The sequence below is a fragment of the Vigna umbellata genome, chromosome 5 (assembly GCF_029865625.1).
Source record: "Vigna umbellata cultivar VRB3 chromosome 5, Vumbellata_1.0, whole genome shotgun sequence".
In the NCBI taxonomy this organism is placed as follows: Eukaryota; Viridiplantae; Streptophyta; class Magnoliopsida; order Fabales; family Fabaceae; genus Vigna; species Vigna umbellata.
The window spans coordinates 54,144,433-54,170,948 of NC_142169.1; the positions used below are offsets into that span (position 1 = coordinate 54,144,433).

Here is a 26,516-nt window from a genome sequence, read left to right on the forward strand (position 1 = left end):
CTTACCGAAGCAAAAAAAAAAAACTTCGTAGTGCTGAGCAGCGGATGGAATCAGCGGTTGAGAAGTTGGAAAAATGTAGCATCAAGTTAAAAAGGAGACATCTGTAAATAATGATCTATATAAGAGTATTTCGTGGAACAAGGACGACTTACAAAGAAGTGGAAGAGAAGTCTCTCATAGCTAGCTTCCCTTGCCAATGGAGCTATTGAAAATGTCCCTAAGTTCTTAGCTGATGCTGAGTCTGTAATGTCAATCATCAACCCGCCTAAGGGGATTGAAACATTTCTCAATTGCTGCAAGAAACTGATAAGAGAAATGAAGAATGTGATGGCTAAAGCCTGAGGTGGTTGACCAAGACTTCCTGTGTCTCACGTTTTGGGAACTTCTGAATGATGAACCGCCTTATGGACTCCGTTTCGTGTTAATTTCCAAATTATACCAAGGCAAAATTTTCACAGCTTTATAATTTCCGACTAGAGTATTTAAACTACATTGTCTCTTCTTTTTCTTTTCATTTTCATTTTCATTTTCTTAAATTGTTTCATCTAAAAAAAATAATATACCTAAACATCCAAGATACCCTAAAGGACTTGAACCAGTTAATAAATCTTGGAGAACCAAGGAGAAATTCAAGATGGGATGAAAGTCGATATCCAACAACTGAAGGGATAAGTGAGCCAAATCCTAGAGGCTCTGAATGCCTTACAAAGCCCTGAAGATTCGTGTGCACCACGACTACAATACAGAGTTCGAGAGGCCTAAATTTTCTCCTCATATGGTCTTCCCCTACATTACACTTCACCCTTGGGAGAGGAATTGAGGCATGTTCACACTTAAAAGGCAGAAAATACCGTAGTTGAAGGAAGAAACAAGCTTGGGGCAACCACTTTCATGGTCCCCTAGGAGATGATTCAGCCACGCCTTGTGAGCAAGATAATGACGAAGCAACCCGAGTTGAAATCTTTCCCTCATTGTTGTTGCACCAGTGGATGTTGATGCTGACAAGCTTAAATTTGAAATACTGGAAAAAGGATAAGAGTCATGGAAGGGGGAGGAAGCTCTAAGTTTGCAAATGTTGCAGGGTTATGCTTAGTCTCAGATGATATGCTGATACCTCCCAAATTTTAAATTACCCGGAGGCACCACTTGTCCAAGAGCCATCTCATGATGTACAGAAAGAAAATGGTTGTGCGTTCCTATGATGAAAAGTGGTCAATTCGTTTTTCTAAGGTAGATTAGCTGGCATGACACCAAACTGGGGCACTCATCTTGAATCTTCGTGCATCCGGTCTTGGGGAGATTTGGTGGATGCTCTCTTGAGGTAGTACAAATACCACATGGACGAGACATCTCATTGATTACAACCACGAAGCATGGTGAAGAAGGAGTATGAATTATACAAAGGATACGCCCAAAGGTGGAAAGAGATTGTTGCTCAAGGAAAGTCTCTTATGAGTGATAACGAGATGGTTGACACATTCCTAAATACTCTGCAATCACCCTTCTGTGAGACCATGATGAGCAGTGTTTCCCTAAACTTCTCAAACTTGGTGATAATTCAAGAAAGAATTGAAATTGGTGTGAAGACTGAAAAGATCGCACAAGGTTCTACTATGACAACAAATGTGAACAAGTTTGGTCTAAGCCTGGGATAAGGAGAGAAGAAAGAGCTCAATCACATCCCACTGCTCAAATACCATTGGCCTACCCTTTGAAACTGCTCTGAGACAAAAATGGACTCGACCCAAACTCAATTTCCCACCAAACTGTTAGGCAAACATGCTGATCAAGACAAAGGGCTTATGAGTTTCACTCCTAACCTTCTGACTTATGCAACATTTCTTCCAAGTCTTCTGCATAAAAAGCTTGGTCTTTACTTGTTACATGAAGCCTGTAAAGCCTCATTTCCACAAGACTCGTGATGCATCATATACAAGGTGATTATCATGAAGGGGCTATCGGTCATTCCACCAAAAGTGCTGGTGGTTCAAGCGCAAAGGCAAACTTTGATTCATTCAAGATGATTAAAGTATGAAGAAAGTCAACTAGACACTAAGGCAAGGCTTGTGAATGCCTCTACAAATGCCATGAAGAAATGAAGTGGGCTTTAAGATCACATAAGAAAGCATAAGTCATTGTACAAGTAAATTTGATGTTGTGAAGTGTCTTGCTACCAGGGAAGTATGCGTTTTGATATCGCACTGTCATCCATGACTTGCAATGCAAACACTCACTACAGGGTTTCTCCAAGTAGTGCTGGAAATCGAGTCCTGAAAGGGTATCGTGAAAAAAAAAAAAGAAAACAAAATTGAAAAGAAAATGAAATAAAGTCAATCTTGAGTCACTTATCTTTCTTGCAAATCGTCAAACTTTTGTTTTTCGAAAATAGAAAAGAGCAAAAAAAAGAAAAATGATGAATAATCAAAAGGAAAATTGGGATGTCAAGTTTTTCTAAGGTCAAGTGTTTAATCAAAAATAACAATTTGACGCTTTCTCCCGAGACGTTTGTGCGCATTTTGCTTGAAAACCTTCACCCTTCACTGTTCCAAAATAAAGGATGTTCCCCAACAAACACTGTCACTGCCCTTAGTAATGATGTAAGCCTTTACACTGGGGCAGATTGGCCTGGCCAAAATTTTCCTTGCTTGCGCTAGTAGGGTTATCCCTGAACCCATTGAGACAAATAAAAGAATTTTCAAAAGGAGAATAAGTCCACTAGATTGAAAACCCAAAAGGGCGGTCTAGAAAGAAAAGGAAAGGGAAAAATCACTCATGTTGAGGTCATCTAGTCGTAGAATTAATCTTTTGAAAAGAAAGCAATCAGAATTTGAAATGATGTGTGGCCATTTTTTTCTTTACCAAAAAAAAACAAAATATATCCATTGTTACCCCGTTTGAGCCAAAAATAAATCCTTTTTCAAAATTATTCCCAAGCAAGGATTGTCATCAGGCAGGAGTCAACTTAGGAAGCAGTTGAAGAGCACTCAATGATCAAACGGAGGAATCCTTCAAAATGGTAAACAAAAACGAAAAAAGAACAAAAAATCACAAAGTGATGATGAAAAAATGAAAAAAATGGAGTTAAAGAAAAACAAAGTGCTCAAAAGGTCAAATAGTTGACACAATGCTAGATGACAACCCTTGTTTCAAAAAATAACCGACAAACATTCATTTGGGCCTTTATATCTTTTCTTTCAATACCTTCTAGCCCTAGCCACATTACAAGCCTAATAAAGTCCACGCAGATTGAATAATGTTTGCTCAAATTTTCATAAAGCTTAATTTTGCGATAAAACAAAATGACTTACAATGAGTCCAAAAAAAAAAACAAAAACAAAAACTTTGAAAAAAAAAAAAAAAAAAAAAAAAAAAAAAAAGTAATGTCTCAGGAAGAAGGGATCTCTTTGCCAACTAAGCAAAAGCATGCCAAAGAAAATCAGACCAATTGGGGTCATCCTTTTAGCTTATCCTTTTCATGCCCACTACTCTTCCAAGTAAGAACCCATACCCGAAAAACTGAGGCAGATTTGTGAATCTCACACGAATTCTTCGCCTTGCAACTCATTGACACATAATCCCAGACTGGGGCAGCTTTGCGGATCTTACTTGAATTTTTGACCCGAATTTTCAAAGATCCATACCCCATGCTCATTTCCCCAAACACCAAACTGGGGCAGCTTTTGGGTGTCTCGTTTCCTTTAAGCAATGTATAAGGAATGATGTGCTTATGTGGCTGTCCCAGACTTCTCCAAACTATTTTAAATAGCTCACATCCTTCACTTGCCAGTAAATTCAAGCATGTGTGCGTCGATGTCTCGAAAGAAAAAGTCAGAATGTAATCATATCAAACATTAGACCTCGAATGTATGACATTCCTCAATTTCACAAAACATTGAAAATAAAGATCAGTTTGATGATGATTGCAAGTAAGATGAATGACTTAAAAAAAAAAAAAAATAAAAAAAAAATAATAGATGAAACACAAAACAAAGCAAATGTTTTCCATATGTGTGCATACATCAAAAGAAATTCTATCAGATCAAAACCCTCTTCATTCATATGAATGGTTGTCAAATCCTTCTTCAAAAATACAAAAAGAATAACATTATGGTCTTATCTTCAAGTCATGTTGTTTCTTGTTGATAATTTTTTCTCTCATTTGGGGTTTTAATACACATCTTTACACCCTGTTCAGCATTCTACAATGGTTTTTTACGCCTTGTTTCCCATATCCTCATGTCAGGACATTCTCTTTAGCGAATGGTCACTGATGCCTTTTCAAGAATCAAATTTCTGTCAAAATTTCAAAAAAAAAAAAAAAAAAAAAAAAAAAAAAGCATTTCACAAAATTACAAACTTCAAGAATTTCAAAATTTGAAAGCCCAGTTTCCATACTGGCCCCCAAGCCCAGTTTCCACACTGGCCCATCAAGCCCAGTTTCCACACTGGCCCATCAAGCCCAGTTTTATCTAGCACCCTTAGTTTTCTTCTTCGATATCGACCCTCTGCATGGCAATGGTCGGATTTAAATTTCTGTTCTGTGAGTTTGGCCCTCTGCGAGGCAATGGTCAAATCCAGGTTTTAGTTTTCTGTCATCGGCCCTCTGCATGGCAATGGTCGGATTTAAATTTCTGTTCTGTGAGTTTGGCCCTCTGCGAGGCAATGGTCAAATCCAGGTTTTAGTTTTTTGTTATCGACCCTCTGCATGGCAATGGTCGGATTTAAATTTCTGTTCTGTGAGTTTGGCCCTCTGCGAGGCAATGGTCAAATCCAGGTTTTAGTTTTCTGTCATCGGCCCTCTGCATGGCAATGGTCGGATTTAAATTTCTGTTCTGTGAGTTTGGCCCTCTGCGAGGCAATGGTCAAATCCAGGTTTTAGTTTTCTGTCATCGGCCTTCTGCATGGCAATGGTCGGATTTAAATTTCTGTTCTGTGAGTTTGGCCCTCTGCGAGGCAATGGTCAAATCCAGGTTTTAGTTTTTTGTTATCGACCCTCTGCATGGCAATGGTCGGATTTAAATTTCTGTTCTGTGAGTTTGGCCCTCTGCGAGGCAATGGTCAAATCCAGGTTTTAGTTTTCTGTCATCGGCCCTCTGCATGGCAATGGTCGGATTTAAATTTCTGTTCTGTGAGTTTGGCCCTCTGCGAGGCAATGGTCAAATCCAGGTTTTAGTTTTTTGTTATCGACCTTCTGCATGGCAATGGTCGGATTTAAATTTCTGTTCTGTGAGTTTGGCCCTCTGCGAGGCAATGGTCAAATCCAGGTTTTAGTTTTTTGTTATCGACCCTCTGCATGGCAATGGTCGGATTTAAATTTCTGTTCTGTGAGTTTGGCCCTCTGCGAGGCAATGGTCAAATCCAGGTTATAGTTTTCTGTCATCGGCCCTCTGCATGGCAATGGTCGAATTTAAATTTCTGTTCTGTGAGTTTGGCCCTCTGCGAGGCAATGGTCGAATCCAGATTTTCGTTTCGTGTTGTTGGCCCTCTGCTACGCAATGGTCGATTTCTTTTGTTGCAATTCCACCTTTTTCATGAACTTGGTTATCATGTATATTTGAATAAGTTTTTATTTTTCCTCCTTCTCTTTTGAAATCCAGACGAAATTAGTGTTTTTTTTCTTTACTTAGCCTTTACTTAGATAATACGAAAATATCAAATTTTCATATTATCTAGTAAAATCTAAGTAAAGAGGGGCAGCTGTCAACACCCAATTTCGTCCGGATAACTAAATAATATAGGTCTTTCTTTTTTTTTATTGTGTCTTATTTTATTTTATGTTTTTTTTTATATAATTTTAATTTTGTTTTTATTATTATTATTTTATTTTGTTTTTTTATTTGATTTGGTTTTCTATATTATTATTTAAAAAAAAAAAAAAAAAAAAAAAAAAAAAAAGAAAACAAAAGAAAAAGAAAAAAGGAAGCAGGACACACGCTCCCTGGCTCTCCACCCCTCTGCTCCTTTGACCCGTAACTACCCTAACAAACATCATCATTTTCATCTCCAACACCACGGCAGCACCCACCATCTTCGTTTTTCTTCCTCATTCATCATATCCAGCATCCATGATCACCTCTAACACCTATAATCTTCATCCTTACCTCCCAGCCAACATCCATTTTTCACCTGCATCAAAAGGAGCCACCAGTTTATTCAAAACCGTTCTTCTTCACAACTCATTCACTGCTTCCACCACATTTCTCGTCACCATCCTTTTCCACCCCACACCCAATCAAAACAACCACAATTCTTCCTAAACACCTTACCATCTTCTTCCATTTTCATCACATTTCCATCCTTTTGTTTCATCCATCAAGCAACCATTCGAAACCAATATTTCTTGAACCTGCAAGCAAAGAGCATCAACATCCATAACAAAACTTACGAGAATAGAGAAAAATGAAGGCTAATGATCATAACACTCTTTTCAGAATCAGATTCAAGGTTTCTTGCGTTTTCAGTTCTTTGCAACTCAATTAGGAATGAAAGTACAAGGCAGTATCTACTCTTATCCTATTCGACTTCACCCACCAAACCCCAAGAGTTACATCCAATACAGCACGGTACGAATGAGAAGAAAAGAAGATCGCTGGAGGCGAGTGTGGATGCCGAATGGAGGTGACGCAATAACAAACGACTGGGTTGCATCTCTGATTCGCATATCAAAAGAACGAGAAAGGGTTTTGCTGCTCGTGAAGAATTGGGAAGGAGTTGACGGTGATGACGACGACACGTCAACCGGTGGAGACTTCGGTGACGACCTGTGTTGCCAGTGGCGCCTCTAGTCAAGCATAAAAATTGTTGTGGCGGCTGGTTCAATAAAGCCAAGGTTTGCACACGAAAGGGAGAACGGAAAGGGTGAACCACAGCTTCGACGGCAGACTCGGCAGAGGCACGACGCGGAGAGGCGAGAGTATTTCCCTCTCCCACGTAACCGGCGATGGCCTTGGCTTGGTGTCATCGATCGCGTCTCGCGATGGTCACCTCCCTCAGGTGGCGAAGACGTGGCGCGGAGAGAGGAGAAAATCTCGTGCGAAGAGAAGAAGAGGAAGAGGGGAAGAACTGGTGGAAGGTGGTGGCGCGGTGCCCGGTTTGAGGCTGGCGGCGGCCGGTCTGGCGGAGGCGACAGTGGGCGTGCGGAGGTGACGCTCTAAGCCTCCCTTGGTCCTATGCGGAAGAGGAAAACCCTAAGTGTGCAAGGTATCTGAATGGGAAAATGAGATGAAGTTGGGAGAACCCCTAATGGGTTTCTGATTGGGGTCAAGAGGCCGTGGGCCTGGTGTGGCTGGTGTGGTTTGCTTCCCTTCTCTTCCTGCCACATGCACAATTCTATTCACACCCCCTTCCATTTGGGCTGAAACCCATTCTGTTTCTGCAAACAAAAATAAAAGAAGAATTGGGCCTGTGCACACTATTTCGGGATGCACCACCATTTTCATCTTTACACCTTGGCAGATTCAAAGTTGGAGAAAAAGAACTTTGACCCAAACCAAAAGAGCCTCAATTTCACTCCACACCTCTGGTTTTTATTTCTGTACCCCTATTCATGTTGGGCTTTTCTCTTGCTTTATTTTTATGCTTTTGTTTTCTTTTTATTAGTTAGTTTTTTATTGCATGTAACCCCTTTATGATAGTCCACGCGCTTTTGTTTTTATTTATATCGGTTAGACTTGTTTGTTTTATTCTCCATAAAAATTACAAAAAATATTTTGAAAAGGTTTAAGCACACGTGCGACCGCTCGCGTAGGCCTTGTGCTGAAAATCTTTTCCCTTTCTTTTACAAAAGTTAAAAATCAAATAAAAATATTTTGAAAAGGTTTAAGCACACGTGCGACCGCTCGCGTAGGCCTTGTGCTGAAAATCTTTTCCCTTTCTCTTACAAAAGTTAAAAATCAAATAAAAATATTTTGAAAAGGTTTAAGCACACGTGCGACCGCTCGCGTAGGCCTTGTGCTGAAAATCTTTTTCCTTTCTTTTACAAAAGTTAAAAATCAAATAAAAATATTTTGAAAAGGTCTTAAGCACACGTGCGACCGCTCGCGTAGGCCTTGTGCTAAAAACCTCTTCTTCTTCCTTCAATAAATTTACAAAAATATGTTTTAAAGGTTTAAGCACACGTGTGACCGCTCGCGTCGTCCTTGTGCTAAAAACCTTTTCTTCCTTCCGTAAATAAATATACAAAAGTATACGTTTTAAAGGTTTAAGCACACGTGTGACCGCTCGCGTCGTCCTTGTGCTAAAAACCTTTTCTTCTTCTTAAATAAAATTTCAAAAAATATGTTTAAAGGTTGAACACTCGTGTGATCGTTCGCATCGTCCTAGTGTTCAATACTTTTCTCTCTTATTTACGTAATATTAAACGAGGGTATGAGTGCTCGTGCGATCGTCCGCATCAGCCTAGCACTCAATGCTCTCAAGTCTTCCTAAATAAGCAGATAACAGTATGAGTGCTCGTGTGATCGTTCGCATCGGCCTAGTGCTTAATATCGTTATCTTTCTTTTCAAAAATAATTAAAAATATTTAAATATCATTTTAAAGGTATGAGTACTCGTGCGACCGTTCGCGTCGGCCTAGTACTCATTACCTTCTTTTTCTCTAAAATATTAAAAACATAAAAATCTCCAAAAATTAAAAACATCTGCTTTTTCAAACAAACAAACAGTCTTTCAGCTAGAACTACGTGATCCTTGATTCTCCATCAAAAATGGAGATACGTAGGAGCAAGGCTAGTCCTTGTCAGGTTCACTTCCCAAAAATCCAAAATCAATTCCAAACAAAATTCTCAAACAATTTCTTAGTCAAAATTTTCAACACAGTTTCTGAAAGAACTACGTAACCCTGATTTCTCATTTTGAATGAGAATACGTAGGAGCAAGGTCAATCCTTGTCGGGCCCCAAAAAACTAAAAAAAATATATTTTTGTTTATTTATAATTTTATTTTAGGGGATAGTTAAACATTTTGAAAACCACATCATATTCGCGCATTTAGTTAAAGGTACTGCCTTAGGGCAGGCGTTGTAGGGTGCTAACACCTTCCCTACACGTAACCGACTCCCGAACCCAGAATATGGTTTTCGTGGACCGTGCTTTATCATTTTGAGGTTTTTCCATAGTTTTCCAAAATAAACTATGGTGGCGACTCCAAATCTCTTTTTAAAACCCGTTTCTTTTTTGGATCGTCGTCCCGTCGCGATTCCGGTTGCGACAGATACTTAAATGTTTGTTAATGACAATATCAATATGCTTTCTTGCAAAATATTTAATTGGCATTATTGGTGTCATTATGTCCATCCTATTGCTTCCAATATAACAAATTATTTAACTTGATTGGACCACCAATATGAAAAAGGCATGCATTTGAATATAATTTCATGATTCAAATTTTGGCTTAGATTCCTCAAGGTAACATAATGCCACAATGTAATTATGATCCGAATAGGATATGTGTTTGATGGATATAGAGTACAAAAAGATTCATGTATGTTTGAATGATTGTGCATTGTACATAAAGGAATTGAAAAGTTACATCAGTATCCACAAGGTGGGGGTATTGAGATATAAGCATAAAGATATTAATTTTGAATATGATGTTAGTAAGGGTGCTCTTACAAAGGTGTTGTGGTATTTTTCTATAATTCCAAAGTTAAAATGATTTTTCTTTAATGTAAATGATCTCAAACTCATTATACGACATGCAAGTGAACACATAAAAAGATGGTCCTTTAAGGTATCTGAAAAATGGTTTACAATGATGTTCCCAAATTTCAACAATGATCCAAGAAACATTAAGCTTGGACTTGCTACAAATAAAATGAACATATATGGTAACCTGAGTAATAAACATAATTCATGGTCTATGTTGTTAGTGATCTACAACTTCCTTCCATAATTGTACATGAAACTTAAATGTACTCAATTTCACTTATTCTTTCCTTATGTGTTTAACATTAGATGCAAAGAAACAAAGTCACTATTGGAACTTCCATTATATTTTTCTTTTGTGAAAATGAATACATCTCTAAAGTTTCTGAAATGTCCAACAAACATGAACTAACTATAAGTTTAGCACATAAACTTTCCAGTTTCAAAATAGAACTAATTCAATTCAATTAAAATCCAGCTAAATAAATAATCATTTAGATATAACCAAATTTGAAAGGACACATGCATTTCACTAGAGGGTAAAGAAATAGAGAATTGAAGTAAACTTTATCCATTGTAAATGAATCTAATAAGACGATCCTCGATGCCAAATAAAAGGAATTCAAATTGTTTATCCTATAAGCAATTTTAATATCAACAACAAAGGCTATGAATAAAATCACACTAGTACAAAAACAGCGTACAACATCGAATATTTTGGGCCTTTCACATCGAATTCGAGAACGATGTCATACCGGGAGACGATAAATTGACATCGAAGTTAAAAAACTCAACGTTAAATATAACGTCGAATTTTATCAATAAACGACGTTAAGCAATTTTTTTTTATTTTTTTTAATTAATTGTGATCCTTTTTTACAACTCTACAAGACCTGAATAGCAGAAAAACAACAAATTTCAGTTTTTGGTATTTTGTAAAGCATGAACTATGAACGTGCAATATAGTATCAACAACAAACAACAATGACAAACAATAAACAAATTCAATCAAACAACAAACAAGTTCAATCAAACAGCAACAAACAAGTTCAACCAAACAACAATAAACAAGTTCAACAAAAAATAACAACAAACAAGTTCAACAAATAAGTTCTTCAAAACGAAAACTAACCTTGGTTCATCGGAATAAAGTGTTGCCACAAGTGAGAGAGAAAACAGAATGCGCCTATGAAGGACAAGAATAAGAAAATAATCAGTCAAAACAAACGAAAATCATACCTAAAGTAGTAAATTAATATGCATTTGTATCAAATGAAAGAAATATCACATGTGATGGTCGTCAAACTTCGTTCGAGAAAAATTTGAGCAGATAAGAGGATCTCGCGCGCTAAGATAAAGTGAATGAATTTTCAATCTCCCACTCAAATTTTTATTGAATTCACCAACCTTTTGACGTCTAACGCTGGGACATTCGACGTTTTATATCATTTTACGTCAAATTACAATTCTAAACGACGTTTAATAATTACATTTATAATTATTTACAAAAATGCCACCGGTCATTTTTAACGTTGGCTATCGAGTGGTTGGACCGCGTGAGGTTATACGCTGTTTTTGCACTAGTGTCAATTTTGTTTGGGTGAACCACTTCACAAATTCATAATTAACTGACATATAAACAAGTGTATCCCATATAATTTAGGTCAAAATGATATTTAGAATAAAATTTGTAAAATTATACACTTGTATAAAGTTCAATAATGAGTTTGGTAGGTTTAATAATAAAAATTAAAACAAGATAAATTTTATGGAAAAATACAATTAGGAGGCGAAGTTATAATTGATAAAAGTAAGGGAAGGTAAGAAAGAGAGAAGGGTAATGATGTAACAATGTTGTTCAACGTAGAAAACTTGCATAAATAACAAACAATTGCATTAATGTTCTTGTATTTAGGTTATTATTATATTCATAAATAAAAATATTTAGTAATATCATATTCGAAAGGACACATGCATTTCACAAATCTATATGATAATAAAATAATAAAACAATTAAAACAGGTTATCGGATATAATGAATTAGTTCCATTCTTTGGACTGTGTGTATTATGGGTTATGAAAGGTGAATCAATATTTAGTAACAAGCTAAATGTTCAACACCTTGCATTCTTGTCCCTATACAAAAGTTGGTAAGGTATCTCTTTCTTGTATGAAGTCTTAATCACTTCTATTATTATCGATGTAAACCTATTTGTTATATTTCACATAATTTATTACTAAATATTTCAAATAATCTTTTTCCCACTCCATTGATCATATTAATGTTAATTAAGAAATACAAAAATGTGTTACTCTATTTGTAGTTAAGATTAGGAGAAAGTTTAAACTACTAATTACCTATATCATATATTCTTAACCTAAAAATATTATTTTAGCCTATTAATAAAAAACTAATAATTTTTTTTAATTATTATCTCATATTAATTCAATATATACTTATAATATAATTAAAAACAAACAAATTCATATAAGAACCTAAATTTAGTATTATATATATTTTTATCCATAAACATTAGTTTACTTAAACTTACACTTATTGTTCAATTAACTAAGTCAGATCCTTAACATAATTTAAATCAACATAAACTTGATCTAAGAAATAGCTTAATTTAAATCAACATAATTTAAACTAGAAAAAATAGCTTAATTTAAACAAGGTAAGAAAATTTGAACATTATTTAGCACAAAGTAAAGAGGGTTAGAGGATAATCATAATCAACGAAATATGAAAAACCAATGCTTAATTCCACTCCTTTTTTTCATCCACTAATAGTTTAGTTGTTAAGTTTTGGTGAAGCTTGCGAAAGGGAATGCTGATTTTAAGTGCCAAATTACCATTACTTTGGGCTATGTGTTTTTAAAATTATAAGAAGAAATAAATTATTTTATTGTGTACTTTATTAAATGATTAAAATAGGGTTTATAACTTTTTTTTTCCATGTGCCTTAACATGGCATGGGTTTTTTTTATGATTATCATAAAATGAAAAAAAGTTTGGAGTGATTTATTATGGGAAAATTATATTAGAATTTTTAGTGGGTTTCTTATCCATACAAATTATGTCACGCCTTCTATTTTTGTGGGTCTCAAAAGGTTTTTCGTAGGTTTTTATTTACTTATTCATTAACTATAATAATTATTTTCCTTAAAAAGTTAATTTATAAGTAACAAAGGAAGTTTATTGAAATATTTTCTGAGAGAATTCAATTATTTTAATTATATTCATGAATTAAAAATAAATTTCCGATTTTCTAATTATTATTATGTGAATTTTTAGGGACAAAATTGTTATTTTATTATTTTTAATTTTGATGCCAATAAAATATTAAATAAGTAATACTTATTAATATGGATTTAACATTAATAAAAAAATAGAATTCAATTACAACTTACTTGCGGTGCCAATATAATTCACCCCTGTGATTGACAGATTTATAAAATTAATTAAACTTTCTATATCGATTTGAATCCTAATTAGTAAAAAAACTTCTATGTGCAAAATTAAATAAAAGAAAGAAAAACAATATAGAATACTCTGTTTATATGGAGAACTTTCTCCAACAATGAAAAATATTTATTAACTTTTCTTCTTTTCCTTTAATTCATTCATTGTCTTCATACTCCACCTTTTCATTATGAAGAAATATATCCCTAACATATGTAATCTTACATTATAAACTACTACAACTAGAAATAGAATTCAAAATTTGCTCATACTTAAAGTAATATCCTTCATCAAAAAATAAATAAATTAATGTAATGTATTCATTAATAAAAAAAATACATTTAGTAAATCGTCCATGTGAGAAACCCTCGTAACATCCAAATAAAAAAAGCTGGCAGTGCTAAATATGTGAAAGAAATTAAGATGAAATTTATGATTAAAAAGAATGAATCTTAAAATGGATTTAAAGGTTTAATTATAATAATTGAGACAGTGGTGCTGTTATAACATGATATTCATATCAAAATATAGTATTAGTTAGCTTAATTATAAGAAAAGAAATAAGATTAGAAAGGATGTATCTAATAATTATGATTAAGATGATCAGAGTTTCTTATATTGAAATACACTCATGAAGATGAATGAAACATAGTGCATTAGTGCAAATAAATTTGCTTAATTGAAAAGGTATCTTTATACGCTCATCATCAAAAAAGTGACCAACTCAGAACCAAGTCGCTCCCTTCCAAGAAAGAAAACGCATCGAAAAAAAGAACCCAACGGCACCTCACGCCGTCACCGTTTGCCAGCTCACTCTTCCGTTTTTTCCCCACGCCACGTCAGTAGTGACGCTTATTCTAACGGCATCTGTTTCGTCCCGCGGAACACGTAACGACGTTCCGCCAATGGCGTTACGAACTCCGTAAGGCCCACTTTCGGCCCAACCCCAAGTCACAACAAGGTCTTCTTCCTCTTCTACTGCTACAGCTTCTTTCTGTCTTCTTCATCGTCATCGCGCACTTTCTCTCTCCAACATTCTCTCTTTTTCTCTCTCACCCTCCTTTTTTCTCTCTCAGAATTTTCTTCTCTTTCCGATTCCTCCTATTAATTTCATTTTTCTTGCCCCTTCTCTTCCCTGAGAACACCTCTTCTTAGTATTGATGTCGGTATGTGTTGTTCTCTCTCTATTTTTTGTTGTTGTGTTTGCAATGATTTGTGGTTTCTCAATTGATTTGATTTTCTCTCTGATTATTGTGTTGAGCTGTTGTATGCGATTCCTCAGTCGTTGATTCGCGTTTCCGATATTGTTTTTTTGTTGTTGTTAATTTTACCCCTTTTTCGCAATATTTTTTGTTTGTTCTCTCCTTTTTGTTTTACATTTCCGGATTTTGATGCTGTGATCCTTCTTCGATTATTTGCGTTTTGGTTTCGTGTCTTTGATTTATTCTGATTAGCATGCTTTTATTCTTTAGTGGAGCTTGTGTGCCTTTCCGATTCGGTCTTTGTAGGTTGTGTGCAAGAATTGAATAGTCTTGGGATGTTGCTGCTGAGTGGTGGTTAAGTAAATAATTTAGATGTTTTAGTTTTGCCTTTAATTTTGTGGTTAATCGAAGGTTTTGTTTGAGTATGTGGTTTAACTGTTATATTCTTTCTATATTTGACACCGTGTGCTATGGTTGATTTCTTTTCTACTAACTTCTCAATCGTGAAGGCTGTTATTGTTTATCAGTATCGGAATTGTTCGTAGATCGGATATGTTGTGAGTTCTAGTTGATTTCCTTTTTCTTTTGAGTGGGGTGAAATTACAGTATTTTCAGTTGTTTTGTTCTGGCACAACATGGCCTTTCTGAATTACTGCCTCATGGTTTGTTGTATTTTTTTCCTCCTTTTTTTTTTTTTCATGAATTGCGACATGTGAACCTCTGTTCTTGTTGCTTTATCAACTTGGCCAGAGGACTTTATTTTTCCTAGTTAGCGAATAATAGAATTTTATAAAAAAGGGCGATAGGGAAGTTTATAACTTGAAAATAAGTAATCCGAATAAAGGAAACGAGAGTGCTAAAAAAACTACCGTAAAAACGTGAAAATGAGCTAGGGAAGACTAGACAAATAACTAACAAATTGTACAATGTCATATAGCCCTACCCTGGTTGATGTTCACTTAATATTTGAGCAGGTATAGATTGTAGAAGTTGTTTCAATTTCCTAACTAGCAGGACAAATCCAATATTCCTCATGGATGCCTAGTTTGCAAACCATAGTGTTAAATCAGTGGGCAGCGTAGTAATGAATGACTGTTAGTAAGAGAACGGAAAAACCTGAAAGTTGAGGGAACATTATGTGGTTTGTGGACGAGCTGCAAATCATATGTAATTAGTTATATCAAGAAAGCTGTTCAAACTCAAAATGATGACTTGACCTTGTGGAATTGGTGTATCATGGATAAGCAAAAAAGGGTCTTGTAATTAGAACCAATCCTCTTTCGGGAGATTGAATAAGAATTCAGAAGAACAATTTACATGGCATCATGTCTAGCATTTATTTAAATTTCTCTGTTTTTATGTGTTATGTTTGGTCTCTGTTCTTCTATTCTTAATACGCACCCATATAATCTATACTAGTATTCACATCAAACATTTACAGTATGTAGAAAACCTATTATATTATCTGCTTTCTGTCTAGATTTTATAATCATCAGGTCCAAAAGAATCTTAAGGAATTAATTTAATGTATTTTAGTCTTTGTTTTGCGTTGTCTAATCTAATTATTACACAGGAAAAGGGTCGGCCACTACCAAAATTTGGTGATTGGGATGTCAATGATCCAGCCTCGGCTGAGGGGTTCACAGTGATATTTAATAAGGCTAGGGATGAAAAGAAAACAGGTGGCAATCCTGAGTCACCAGCAAAGACTGCCGCTGATCCTCATAGCAAACCTGCAGTAGATCCTGGGAAAACTCAGACTGTAAGATGTTGTTTACTAAACCTCTCTCACTAACCTGACACGCAGACAACTTTTTTATTCATAATCTAAACATGGCATGTTTTTCCCATCTACAAGAGTAAGTTTAACCTTGCAAAAAAATGTTGATTGTGATACGTGTGCACCATGTTTCATATATATGCTTGTGTTTTTGGCATGAATGAGAAACTGTTGGACAGCAAAGTAACTCAATATGTATGTTGACAAGATGTGCTAGACCAAGAATACAAAGCTCTGGCCTACTAAATCCCAGATATATTGAAACCATGATTTTTAGTTTGAGTTATAACCTTGGTTGGGTTATCAATTTCAGTTGTTACTAGTATTTCACTCTTGCTTAAAATATATTTGGTCTTGTGTCAAACTGTGATCTAGATGAAATTAAAAAGATTAGAGTGTCCAAATCCAAAACAAAAGAGGAAAAGATGTGCATATGTTTGTTTTAGTTGATTTTATTTGGACTAATAATTTGTCTATTGTTGGCCAGCGCTGATTATTTGTAAACCTTTGAAATGAAGTATGATTGAGCAGATTGCTCAGAAATTGATCTGCATTAGGTTGTGGTAGGTTTAGATAGTCATACTGAGATGTAATTAAGATGTGGAGCAGTCAAAATAATCCAGTCAGTTTATATATTTGTTAATTTATCCTGATGAATGATTTTTCGTGGTTTCAGAAAAAATGGTTTTGCTGCATGCAACCTTCTGCCGAATGATAGGATAGCAATGGTTGCTCCTTTGAAAAGCCTGAACAGAAGAACAATGTTTATGTGTAACTAGCTTCACAGTATTTTCGCAAAGATAAGAGCTGTAGAGCCATGAGCGAATTCTACGGAATTTATATTTTGTGCTGTAAAAGTGAGCTGCAATGGGGTAAAGGGAAGAAGACAGACTATTATTTGTGTGTGTATCAGTGTTGTGGTTTATTATTAGGAGCCGGGGTTGCTTCCTGTTTTGCCTTGTCTTGCGCTATGAGCTAGAGCGTTGCTTGTCACATTGTATTGCTTGTATTATCAAACAAATCCTATTTTATGAACTCATTTTATTCCTTTGATTTCGTTCCCCCGATCATGTTTTCAATTTGGCTTATCTTGCTATTTATTACAACAATCTATTCTTTTCCAGTTCGACCAATTTGGGTTATCTTCCAAGTTGGGAAAGACGAATTAAAAAACAAGAATGAATGAGACAAATCTGTGCTTTCTTTCTTTTGCTCTACAAGACATGACATATACCTGTGCATCATACAAGGAATATGTTCTGCATGTGTTTTTTTTTCTCTCTCTTCATTTTGTAGTTGACAGTTTTGCAGAAATTCCTTTCAAAGAATTCAGCTGACTATTATTTATCATTTATTTCGTCCTCTTTGAATGAGAAAATCTAAGAGGACTGGACTAACTAGTAAGCTTGGAGGCAGGAACGTCACATGACTCTAGCATTAGTGGGCAAAACATGCCCATTTGCCTAAATAGAAGAGCCAAGCTACTAAATAATGCCCATCTTCAATGAGGTGGTTCTGTTCCAACATCCAATGCATGCTATGTGACTGTAGCCTATATAAAGGCCAACAAAATTCATTCTAAACAGTAAGCTTTCGTTCAAAGAGGCGACGAAGAAGATAAACTTGGAGGGCGCTGGCACCTATTAGTGCTGCCGATTCAAGTAGCGCCTTGTGAATCGTTCTCGAGCTCATTGCACTGCCCACTGTAATTGCAATGAACAATATAAATTAAAATCTTAGATATGTTTTGTCATGTTATCTACATCCATGCTATTCAGTTCTATATTTTATATGAAACCTGTCAGTGAAAACATTATCAACACAGATTGCAGGGAATAGTTATAATCATCGAATCTGAAATCTCATGTTAAAAAAAAACAAAACATGTTTTGTGTGAATATAACATTACGGCTGGTAAGATTATATATTAAATAAATTCTGCACGAAGAAAAAAATGCCAAAGTTGTCTTAATTTCGTTTAAACCTAGTCCTAGGTGCCCTGTCCAACTACAACAAGGTTTTATAGTCTTCCCAAGCAGCAAGATGCGAGGAGACCACAAATTCAAAATGAAACTCAGTTTCTGTGGAGATTTGAATGTTTCCAAAACCTAAGTAGACGAGTTGAGTTGAATATGAATGAATAGTGGTTCAAGTCAAGTTTAAAACAATTTTTTCTAAGCCTTAAACTAATTATTTTTCTCAAATATCTTCCTTAAAAGGTCAATCCCGTTTAAAACATGAATACTAGGTGGACATAAAGTTAAAAAATACTAATCTTGATTACTAAAGACTAATCCCTTCTATTAGACTCAATGTCGTGGGTAACAATATCAGTTTATTAAAATAAGTTTACCCATATTCCTCATCCCTTTTAGCCCCTGTCCTCATGTTCTTCTATCACTATGTTTCCACATTTTTATTCAACTACATTTGTTTAGTTCTATAGACATATGAATCCTCCAAGAAATCAAACCAACAGAACCTCATTGTGATATGAAATGTACCTATTGCCTGGCGTTCTGTCTGAGCCTCAAGCCAATGCTGTTCATACTGAATGTTGAAAAGAGCTCGTTCTAACTTTACTATCTCTTCAAACAAAGGAGCTAAATGCTCTGCAAAGATGACCATGTAAACAGTAACTCACCAATTCAGGAGGGTCCACAGTTGCAAAAACGTATGAAATTAATTAATCAGTCGTGTATGTCTCACCATCTTTTGCATGATGATCAGAAAACTCAACGTGGTTACTGTGGACATCAAAATCGATTGTTTCATGATAGGGAGACCTGTTATTGAAGCAGAAGCGATAGGGTCCAGTGCTTCGAGCCACAAATTCGAATATTTCACTTGTCACGTCAAGAAAATCTCGAATTGGTTCACCAGCTGGTCCCCTCACCTGAAAATCCAACAAAAACTATTGTGTCCACAGTTGATTTCTCAAGAACTATAATGTAACAGGACATGTAATAATTTCTTCGAATTCATAATTTTGTTCTCACATCGAAAGCAACTTTAAAAGACATGTCAGAATCCTAGATAATACTTATTTAAGAGTTCACTAATTTCTATGTACTGTACTGTGACTTGAGTTTTTCAAATCATACATGATTCCATCATTTTTTTCAAATGAGGAATCTGCATGATCTGGAAAACATTTTCACAGAAAAGGGTCCGAAATTTCTTTCACAGTTGTTACCTCAAGGTCTACACCATCATCAGTATATTGCCAAGATGCATCAACCTTGATGACAACAAATGAAGCATGAACTCTATCCCCTTCGTGCTCAACATTGTGAGAGAAACATTCACGTCTGTCAATCACAAATCTGATCCCAAGCACCGCATTCATGCTGGAAAAGATTACCATTGCAGTGGCAAAATTTGATAGCGCTACCTTCATCTCTATCACTACCTTCATTCACACATATTCAACAAGACTCATATCATTAAGCTTAAAACTTTCTTTGCATTTGCATCATTTCCATCATAATTTTCCTTAATATTTCTTACAGTACATGACCCTGATCCATTACTTTTTGAAAAGGTACATGATTTGACATCATAATCTGATCCTTTGATTTCCATGGTTTCACATTCATATAGCAACTTCTAAAACGTACAACAATGGATGTCTCTCGAAAAAGAATTCCAAATTAAGAATTTAACCATTCAATCAACGGATCTCATAAGAATGAATCAACATGATTAGAAACATACATGCAAGAATCAAATTTGAAGAATGTTACCTTCTTTTATCAATATTTTGCTCCAAAGGGTAGGATTGTACGAGGAAAAATTATAGAGGAACGCTGATGGGTTTTGTTTTGTGGAGCAGTTTTGGAGGTTTGAGGTCTAAGTTATTAACGATTATGTGAATCATGTTCGTATTTACGACAACACGTGTTGGACTACAATGCAGGAGATAGAAATAGGAGACAGAGAATTATTGATATAACCTAATAAGAAAAAAGAAAAGAAAAACAATGAATGTTAAGAAGATGTTTTGAGTGGAGATTAGTCACATATTATTACTTGTTTTCAAAATCAAAATTAAAAGTTTAATTGAAATATACCAATTATAATATTTGATTAACACCAATCATTTTCTATCTATAATAATTAGATAATTTTCTTTTTTATGTTTATTGAAAAATAAATTTGGACTTGTACAGTTTAAAATGTATTTTTTATTTTATAATTTAAAATATAATTTTTATCATTTCAAAATATTTTTATTTAAGAATCTATATAATTATTTTTTTAAGTTAAATACATTTTTATCCCTTAATTTTTAATGATAATTAAAATTAATTCATCTCAATTTTAATGTGATTTAATCTCTCAATTTTATAAATATGTAAACTTAATTATTTTAATCCAATATTGTTAAATTTATTTAAAATTATAAACGTATTTGATAGTAACGTTTGAATTCGATTACACGGTGTTTTTGACACATTTTTTTAGATTTACATTAATATCCCTCATGAATAAAATTAAATGGTGCACCATTTTTCAAACAGTTAAAGAGTTAATGCAAAATGTAATGATCTTGGTATATAGTGTTTTTTAAACCATTAGGTTAAATACAGGGAGAGACAAAAAAATATAAGAAAATTGTGCATGACAAAAAATGTAACAAAAACAACACTGATTGACAAATACAAATAAAAAAAGGTCAAATTGTTCATCACTTGAATAAAAAGAACAACACTACTGGTGAATTGTGACGATTAGGGTACACATTTTCTAAATTATTTCGCTAAAAAGTAGAACTTCGTAAAAATCAAGAACATGAAAACTAAAACTGAAAATATCAAACATCTTAACTTAAGGAAATAAAGAGGGCACATGCACTTAGAGCCAATGCTGTGGATTTTGCTGCAACAGATATTGGTAATCTTCCCTCATCTTTTCTTAGGAAAAGTCCTTGGTAAACAGGTACATTGATCAGAACCAAAACCCCACTTAGAATAACTTGCAATGCCATTGCATCAAAAATTCTGAGACCCCCTTCACTGATGAACACTTGCTTTAGGAAACTGCCAAGAAGGCAAAACAAATTGAGCAATGCAAGTGTTGCTAACACAGTGAGCATTGGGGATGAGCTTCCAAACTCCATGATTTCTTTCTCATATCGTTGGGAAACTTCTTCTTCTGCTACCTTTGCAGATACTACAAAGGTTGATTCTGAAAAGCCAAAAGACTTCAAGATGGTATCAAGAAAAGCAAAGAGGTAAGAGCTTGTTCTCTTGTACAGCCATATCCGTAGCTCATTCCACCAACCCTTTACTGTGCCTTTTGACCACAAAAACTCCATCATACAGTAAGACGAATCACCAAGAATCACATATGCAAAAGGTATGAACCATGGACTTGACATCTGATCAATGCAACAAGGTAAAATTTTGATACTATGTCAGAAACTAAAAACACAAACGTTCACATGATTTTATCTAACAGCCTAAACGAGAGATTCGGTTCTTGACAACCATACTTGTTGATGAGGTTTTTCATACGATGATTTAATAAGAAGAGATTATATATATATGTGGCATGAGTCCAACCCATAAAAGGAACTGACACCATTCTTATCTCCTAAACCTCGAAGCATTGAGTTTATATGAGTCTTTTTTTCATATATGGTGTTTAATGTGCATTTCTACCCAATGTCATACTTAAACTCACACTTAAATTATTGTAATACTTGTGCTGTGAAGTAGGTCTCACAGTCATACCTGTGGAAACAAGGGAATGCCTTTAAGGAGATAGAGTGGAGGGATGACGCAGTAATATAGTGTTGGCCAGCAAATAAACGCCCATAGGTTATAGTAACAATATGCCATTTGGAGGCCAGGACTGATTAATCCATAAGCATGCCATGCAGGACTATGCTTGGAAAGCAAAATTTGAAAGCATCCTTCAGACCATCTCTTATGTTGAACTAGTGTTTGTGGCAAGGTGTTTGGAGCTACACCTAAGAAAGCTCTCCTTTGAGGATTATAGAACACTGATTTCAATCCTCTGCATTTAATAGACAAACCTGTCATAACATCCTCTAATGAGCAACCATATAGCAGTCCCACCTGAAATCAAATATTCATATATCTTCAATAGATTAGTCATTGTTACACTATTATAGATAACTTCTTTGTTATTGTGAAAAACACTATATATCTAAATCATATAGTCATGCATGGAAGATTAAACTTAAAAGCTAGTTACAGATTACCGAACCGCTTAAAAAAGTGAGGTTCATTTATCTATTAATCATTATCACAATAACAAGAGCTTGAGAGAGGGCCAACGAGAAAGAATGTGACCTCTTTTCCCCATAAAGTGTTTTTCTCAAATGTACAACTAGCAAGAGCCTTTGATTGTTCTTCCAGTTCATGCAAGCTTACTTCTTTCATATCACCAATATTCTTGTATTCATTCCAATCTTTCTTATATTGGTCACTGAACTTTCTTCCACACAGTATCTCTCTTCTGTGAAAGCAGCCTGTTCCAATATACAAAGGCCCACCAAGTGAATCCAAACCATGGAATTCCACCTTCAATGTTCAAGATTCAAACCATCACAAACTTTCATTTAGGTAATCTACATTGCAGAGTGCCCTTTTGTCAAAGAAAACAATGCAAATTAATCATGAACAACTTTGGTTTGATAAGAAAAAATCATCAACTAATTTACCTCATAAACTACTCGGAGAGCACCACCATATAGATCATTCTTGGTGATATTCACAAAACACTGTGGAGTCTGCACATAAGCAATCTCATGGCCCTTATCTTCATCCATGAGGAAGCAGAGTGCATCCCTTAGAGATTGAGAATTGTTTGAGTACATGTCACAATCTATATTAAGGATAATTTCCCCGTTGCTAATCATTGATGACACTCTTATCTGCATTTAGAACCAAGAACACATAATACACAACCAATGATTAATTTCACAGCATCATGCATAAACCTTACCATAAATGTTAATGCATGAAAGGTATATACAATACCAATGAATTCATGGCTCCAGCTTTGAAGTTATGTGCAACTTGAGGTCTCTTCTCACGAGCCAAATATACCAATAGGGGCATAACATTCCCATCTACATCCTTGGAACTCGAGTCCTTTTCGTGTAGTAATATCTATAAAGAAAATAATGCATATTATACCAGGCATAACTATAGCAGTACAGAGAGTAAACATTAATATTCAAACATTACTTTTAATATTATATTATTAAGTGAAGCATAATGTTTGCCTCTATAAATAAAAATTAAAGTTTAGTTAGTGAGACTAATGTGGAACTTTATTAATATACATATTGTTAACAGAATACATTAATTATCAGAATAGCTAGTTTTATAAACCAAAAGTGCTTAGGAGAAAGTGTCATACTTGAAGAACTGTGTCATGGTCTCTTCGGGAAGAATATGAATCCCACTGTGAAAACCCTTTATGCTTTGAGTGTACTTCTTCTGGTACTCTACCCATCTTGGCTGCATTTTCTATTCGACTTTCCATATCTTGGTACAATTTCTGCACTTTAATTCCATGCATTAATGACTTGTTTTATGGTATTTTTTTGCACATGTCAAGTACAGACAAACAGTTTGTAATCATTAATTAAATCAAAAAGTGAATAAGGTTTGTGGATACCACAAGCATTGGGATCCAATCTCAAATGCATAGATGTGTACAAATTACTATGGGTTTGAAGCATTGATCAATATTTATTCTTCTATGAAAAGTTCTTGCCATTCTTTTATAAGATAAAAATGATATTTTTTTTACAACGTTTTAATATATCTCATTAAATTTACTAAAGTTGACCTAGTGTGAGGTAAAAACACTTGATTAAGACTATCACTACTGAAAAAAAGTTATAAAATAGCCAATAAAATAGCAGAAAAGAAGTGACCTTGATGGTGATCAACTCTTTGGCGTGTGTGGATGAGTCAATGGTTTTGAAATAAGCAGCTGGTGAGGTGGGGTCCACCTTGAATTTCCTGCAGAATGGAAGCCATTGTTTTGCAAAGATGGAAGCCTCTAAGAGAGCATAGAAGGTAATATCTGATCCAGCATCATCTGAAAGATACACACTGAGTTTGTCTTGTGGATACTCATATGCCATAACTGATAGCACTGTGTTAATAACCATCACTGGTGGCTCAATTCCTGGATCTGCTGTACACACAAAGATGTCCACTTTTGGTAACACCTTCTCATATCTGTTTCAACAACATACACTTTATTTCTCCGTTTTATACTTCTCTATGGAATTTCAGTGTACTAACGTGAAAGCATGAAAGGAAAGAAAAAGAAAAAATATATATGCTTGTTTTATCTGTTTAGTTTCCTATGAATTATGCAGATGAGGGTAAAAGATTTGGATACTTTCATCAATCATATACACATACTAAATATATAAATTTCTCGTTTCAAAATTAAAAATTCAAATATATGTATTTTTAATTTTAGTATTTGATTATAAATTGGTGAGTCCCTACTCAAACAAAACAAAGTATAATGATTTTGATGGCACACCACTATAAAGACAAATCACATGATTTTGATGGCACACCACTATAAAGACAAATATAATGATTTTTGTTTAAAATCACAGCTTTTATTTTGCTCACGTGTTGATGAATGGTATCCCCACATGACAATGCCACAAATGGGTACTATATTCACCTTTTCTTCCACAGACAACTTCATGAAAAATTATTACCAAATCTATCAATCCTATAACATTTCATAAACTTACACCTCACACTGCCTATGGAAAAATCTAAAATAAAATATAAATAAATCTTTCTGCATTTAAGAAAAGAATTAATATTAAAAAAGTTGAACAAATTTAAAGAGTGATGGAAGAAGTTTAGATTACATAGTTCTTTTTAGAGTTTCCAGCACAGTGAATGAAGTTTGCTTACCTAAATATGACAAAACATGTTTAAAGATGAAGTGGAATGTCAACCAGAAGAATTTAAAAGAGAAAAATAAAATGAGACTTTATTAGTTAGTAACTGAAGTGAGTTGTGTCATACAATAAGTCATACTATCACAAGTTTTGTTATGGCTTTGGATGTTATAGAACTTGAATTGATAATGGGTGAAGTTTGGAAGAGTTCTGATAGTAGAGAAAAAGGTGCATAAGAAGTGAGTGAATGAATTAAAGAAGAAAGTATGATGAGTGCATGGTGTACCTTTGAGATAGCCTTTGTCTGAAAGGTTCCCTGAAGAGAAGGTTCCATCTGAAGGGGTGTCTGAGAAGCCAATAAAGACCAAAGCATAGCTCAGCAAAAAACAAGCCAATCCAACCCCATTTCCCAACTTCACTTTCTCTGGGTATGTGACTCACTCTGAAAACCCAGATGAAGCAAATCCCCACAAACAATGATAAAGAAAAGATCTTGTAAAAGACCCTTCCTTTGGCTCTCTTTGTCTCAAACAATGGAGAATGCTCCACCGCTTCCATATCTTCTTTTACTTTCTACTCTCTACTTTCTTAACTCTTCTACTATTTATACACTACACAACACTTTGTTATGGTGAAGAGCCATGGTAGTAGAGTTTGAAGTTGATACGATTCTTGAGTGGTTGATAGGGATATAGTGTATATCAGTAAAATCGACAACAATTCTACTCATTTCACTTACCTCAAGATATCTATTCCAAGCAAATGAGAGGCCAGAATTCTTGGAAATTTTCTTACCTTTGTTTCATCACGTTGGCTTTATCAAGAGTGGGGTTCAGTGGAGAAAGACAGCATGAGTCACATTGGAAAATACTTTTCGTAATGTCCTTCATTTTAATGGGACAAGTTAGCTGGAATCCTTTTTTTAGGAATATTTTCGACCGTTGATTGGGTCCCAATACGAACTATGTGGTACCACTTTCTAGGTTTATTCAGATAAAGAATTCATCGAAAAATTGAGAACTGAACTGAATCATATAATATCAAAATTTTAAAATAACGAGATCTAAACTCAATCATATAATATCAAAATTTTAAAATAATAAATTAATAAGTCTTTTTCTTATATAACTAATTTGATTTAGCTTCTCATTTACGCCGATATAAGACTTAGACTGCTACAAAGATACAAAGATCAAATTTTGCATCTTTATTGATAAATGACTACCACGTTTCGTCCAAGAAGAACAAAAAGACTTGCTGATGACCATTTTTAAAAATATCTTTCCTTTATTTTTCCTATAGTAAATTCTTCTCTTGTCTATTTTTCATTAATGTTAACAAAGGCTTAAAGGTTAACCTTTTATATGTGTTTTTACCTTTTTATGTTTTTAATATAACACAGAGAAGGGCCACGGCCAATGACATGTTTGAGATTTTTAAATTTTAAAAATTTCATACATAAATTAGATTCACTATGTATTTTATTCATAAAATTTTA

General features: G+C 34.6%; 3 protein-coding genes across 4 annotated transcripts; 1 reads left to right on the top strand and 2 right to left on the bottom strand.

Moving 5' to 3' along the window:
• Positions 1-14,100: 14,100 nt before the first annotated feature.
• On the top strand, positions 14,101-17,145 carry NOI (RPM1-interacting protein 4 (RIN4) family protein). Its single transcript, XM_047297421.2, has 3 exons — positions 14,101-14,276; positions 15,886-16,074; positions 16,769-17,145. The coding sequence occupies exons 1-3, from the start codon at positions 14,271-14,273 to the stop codon at positions 16,805-16,807; spliced, it is 234 nt and encodes a 77-aa protein (XP_047153377.1). The 5' UTR covers positions 14,101-14,270; the 3' UTR covers positions 16,808-17,145.
• Positions 17,032-19,930, bottom strand: LOC148198629 (transmembrane emp24 domain-containing protein p24beta2-like). 2 transcript variants are annotated; one of them, XM_047297418.2, is made up of 5 exons: positions 19,839-19,930; positions 19,289-19,504; positions 18,802-18,988; positions 18,597-18,704; positions 17,032-17,795 (listed from the first exon to the last, which is right to left on the bottom strand). In XM_047297418.2, the coding sequence occupies exons 2-5, from the start codon at positions 19,490-19,492 to the stop codon at positions 17,671-17,673; spliced, it is 624 nt and encodes a 207-aa protein (XP_047153374.1). In that variant the 5' UTR covers positions 19,493-19,504; positions 19,839-19,930; the 3' UTR covers positions 17,032-17,670. The 2 variants fall into 2 exon arrangements, with proteins under 2 accessions (XP_047153374.1, XP_087971290.1); XM_088115164.1 differs by lacking the exon at positions 19,839-19,930 and having other exon boundaries at positions 19,289-19,510.
• A 771-nt stretch (positions 19,931-20,701) lies between these two features.
• On the bottom strand, positions 20,702-25,835 carry LOC124824906 (cellulose synthase-like protein E1). The gene is made up of 8 exons (XM_047297419.2): positions 25,305-25,835; positions 24,014-24,323; positions 23,491-23,631; positions 23,106-23,237; positions 22,787-22,999; positions 22,416-22,646; positions 21,831-22,178; positions 20,702-21,475 (listed from the first exon to the last, which is right to left on the bottom strand). The coding sequence occupies exons 1-8, from the start codon at positions 25,574-25,576 to the stop codon at positions 20,918-20,920; spliced, it is 2,205 nt and encodes a 734-aa protein (XP_047153375.2). The 5' UTR covers positions 25,577-25,835; the 3' UTR covers positions 20,702-20,917.
• Between the last annotated feature and the right edge of the window lie 681 nt (positions 25,836-26,516).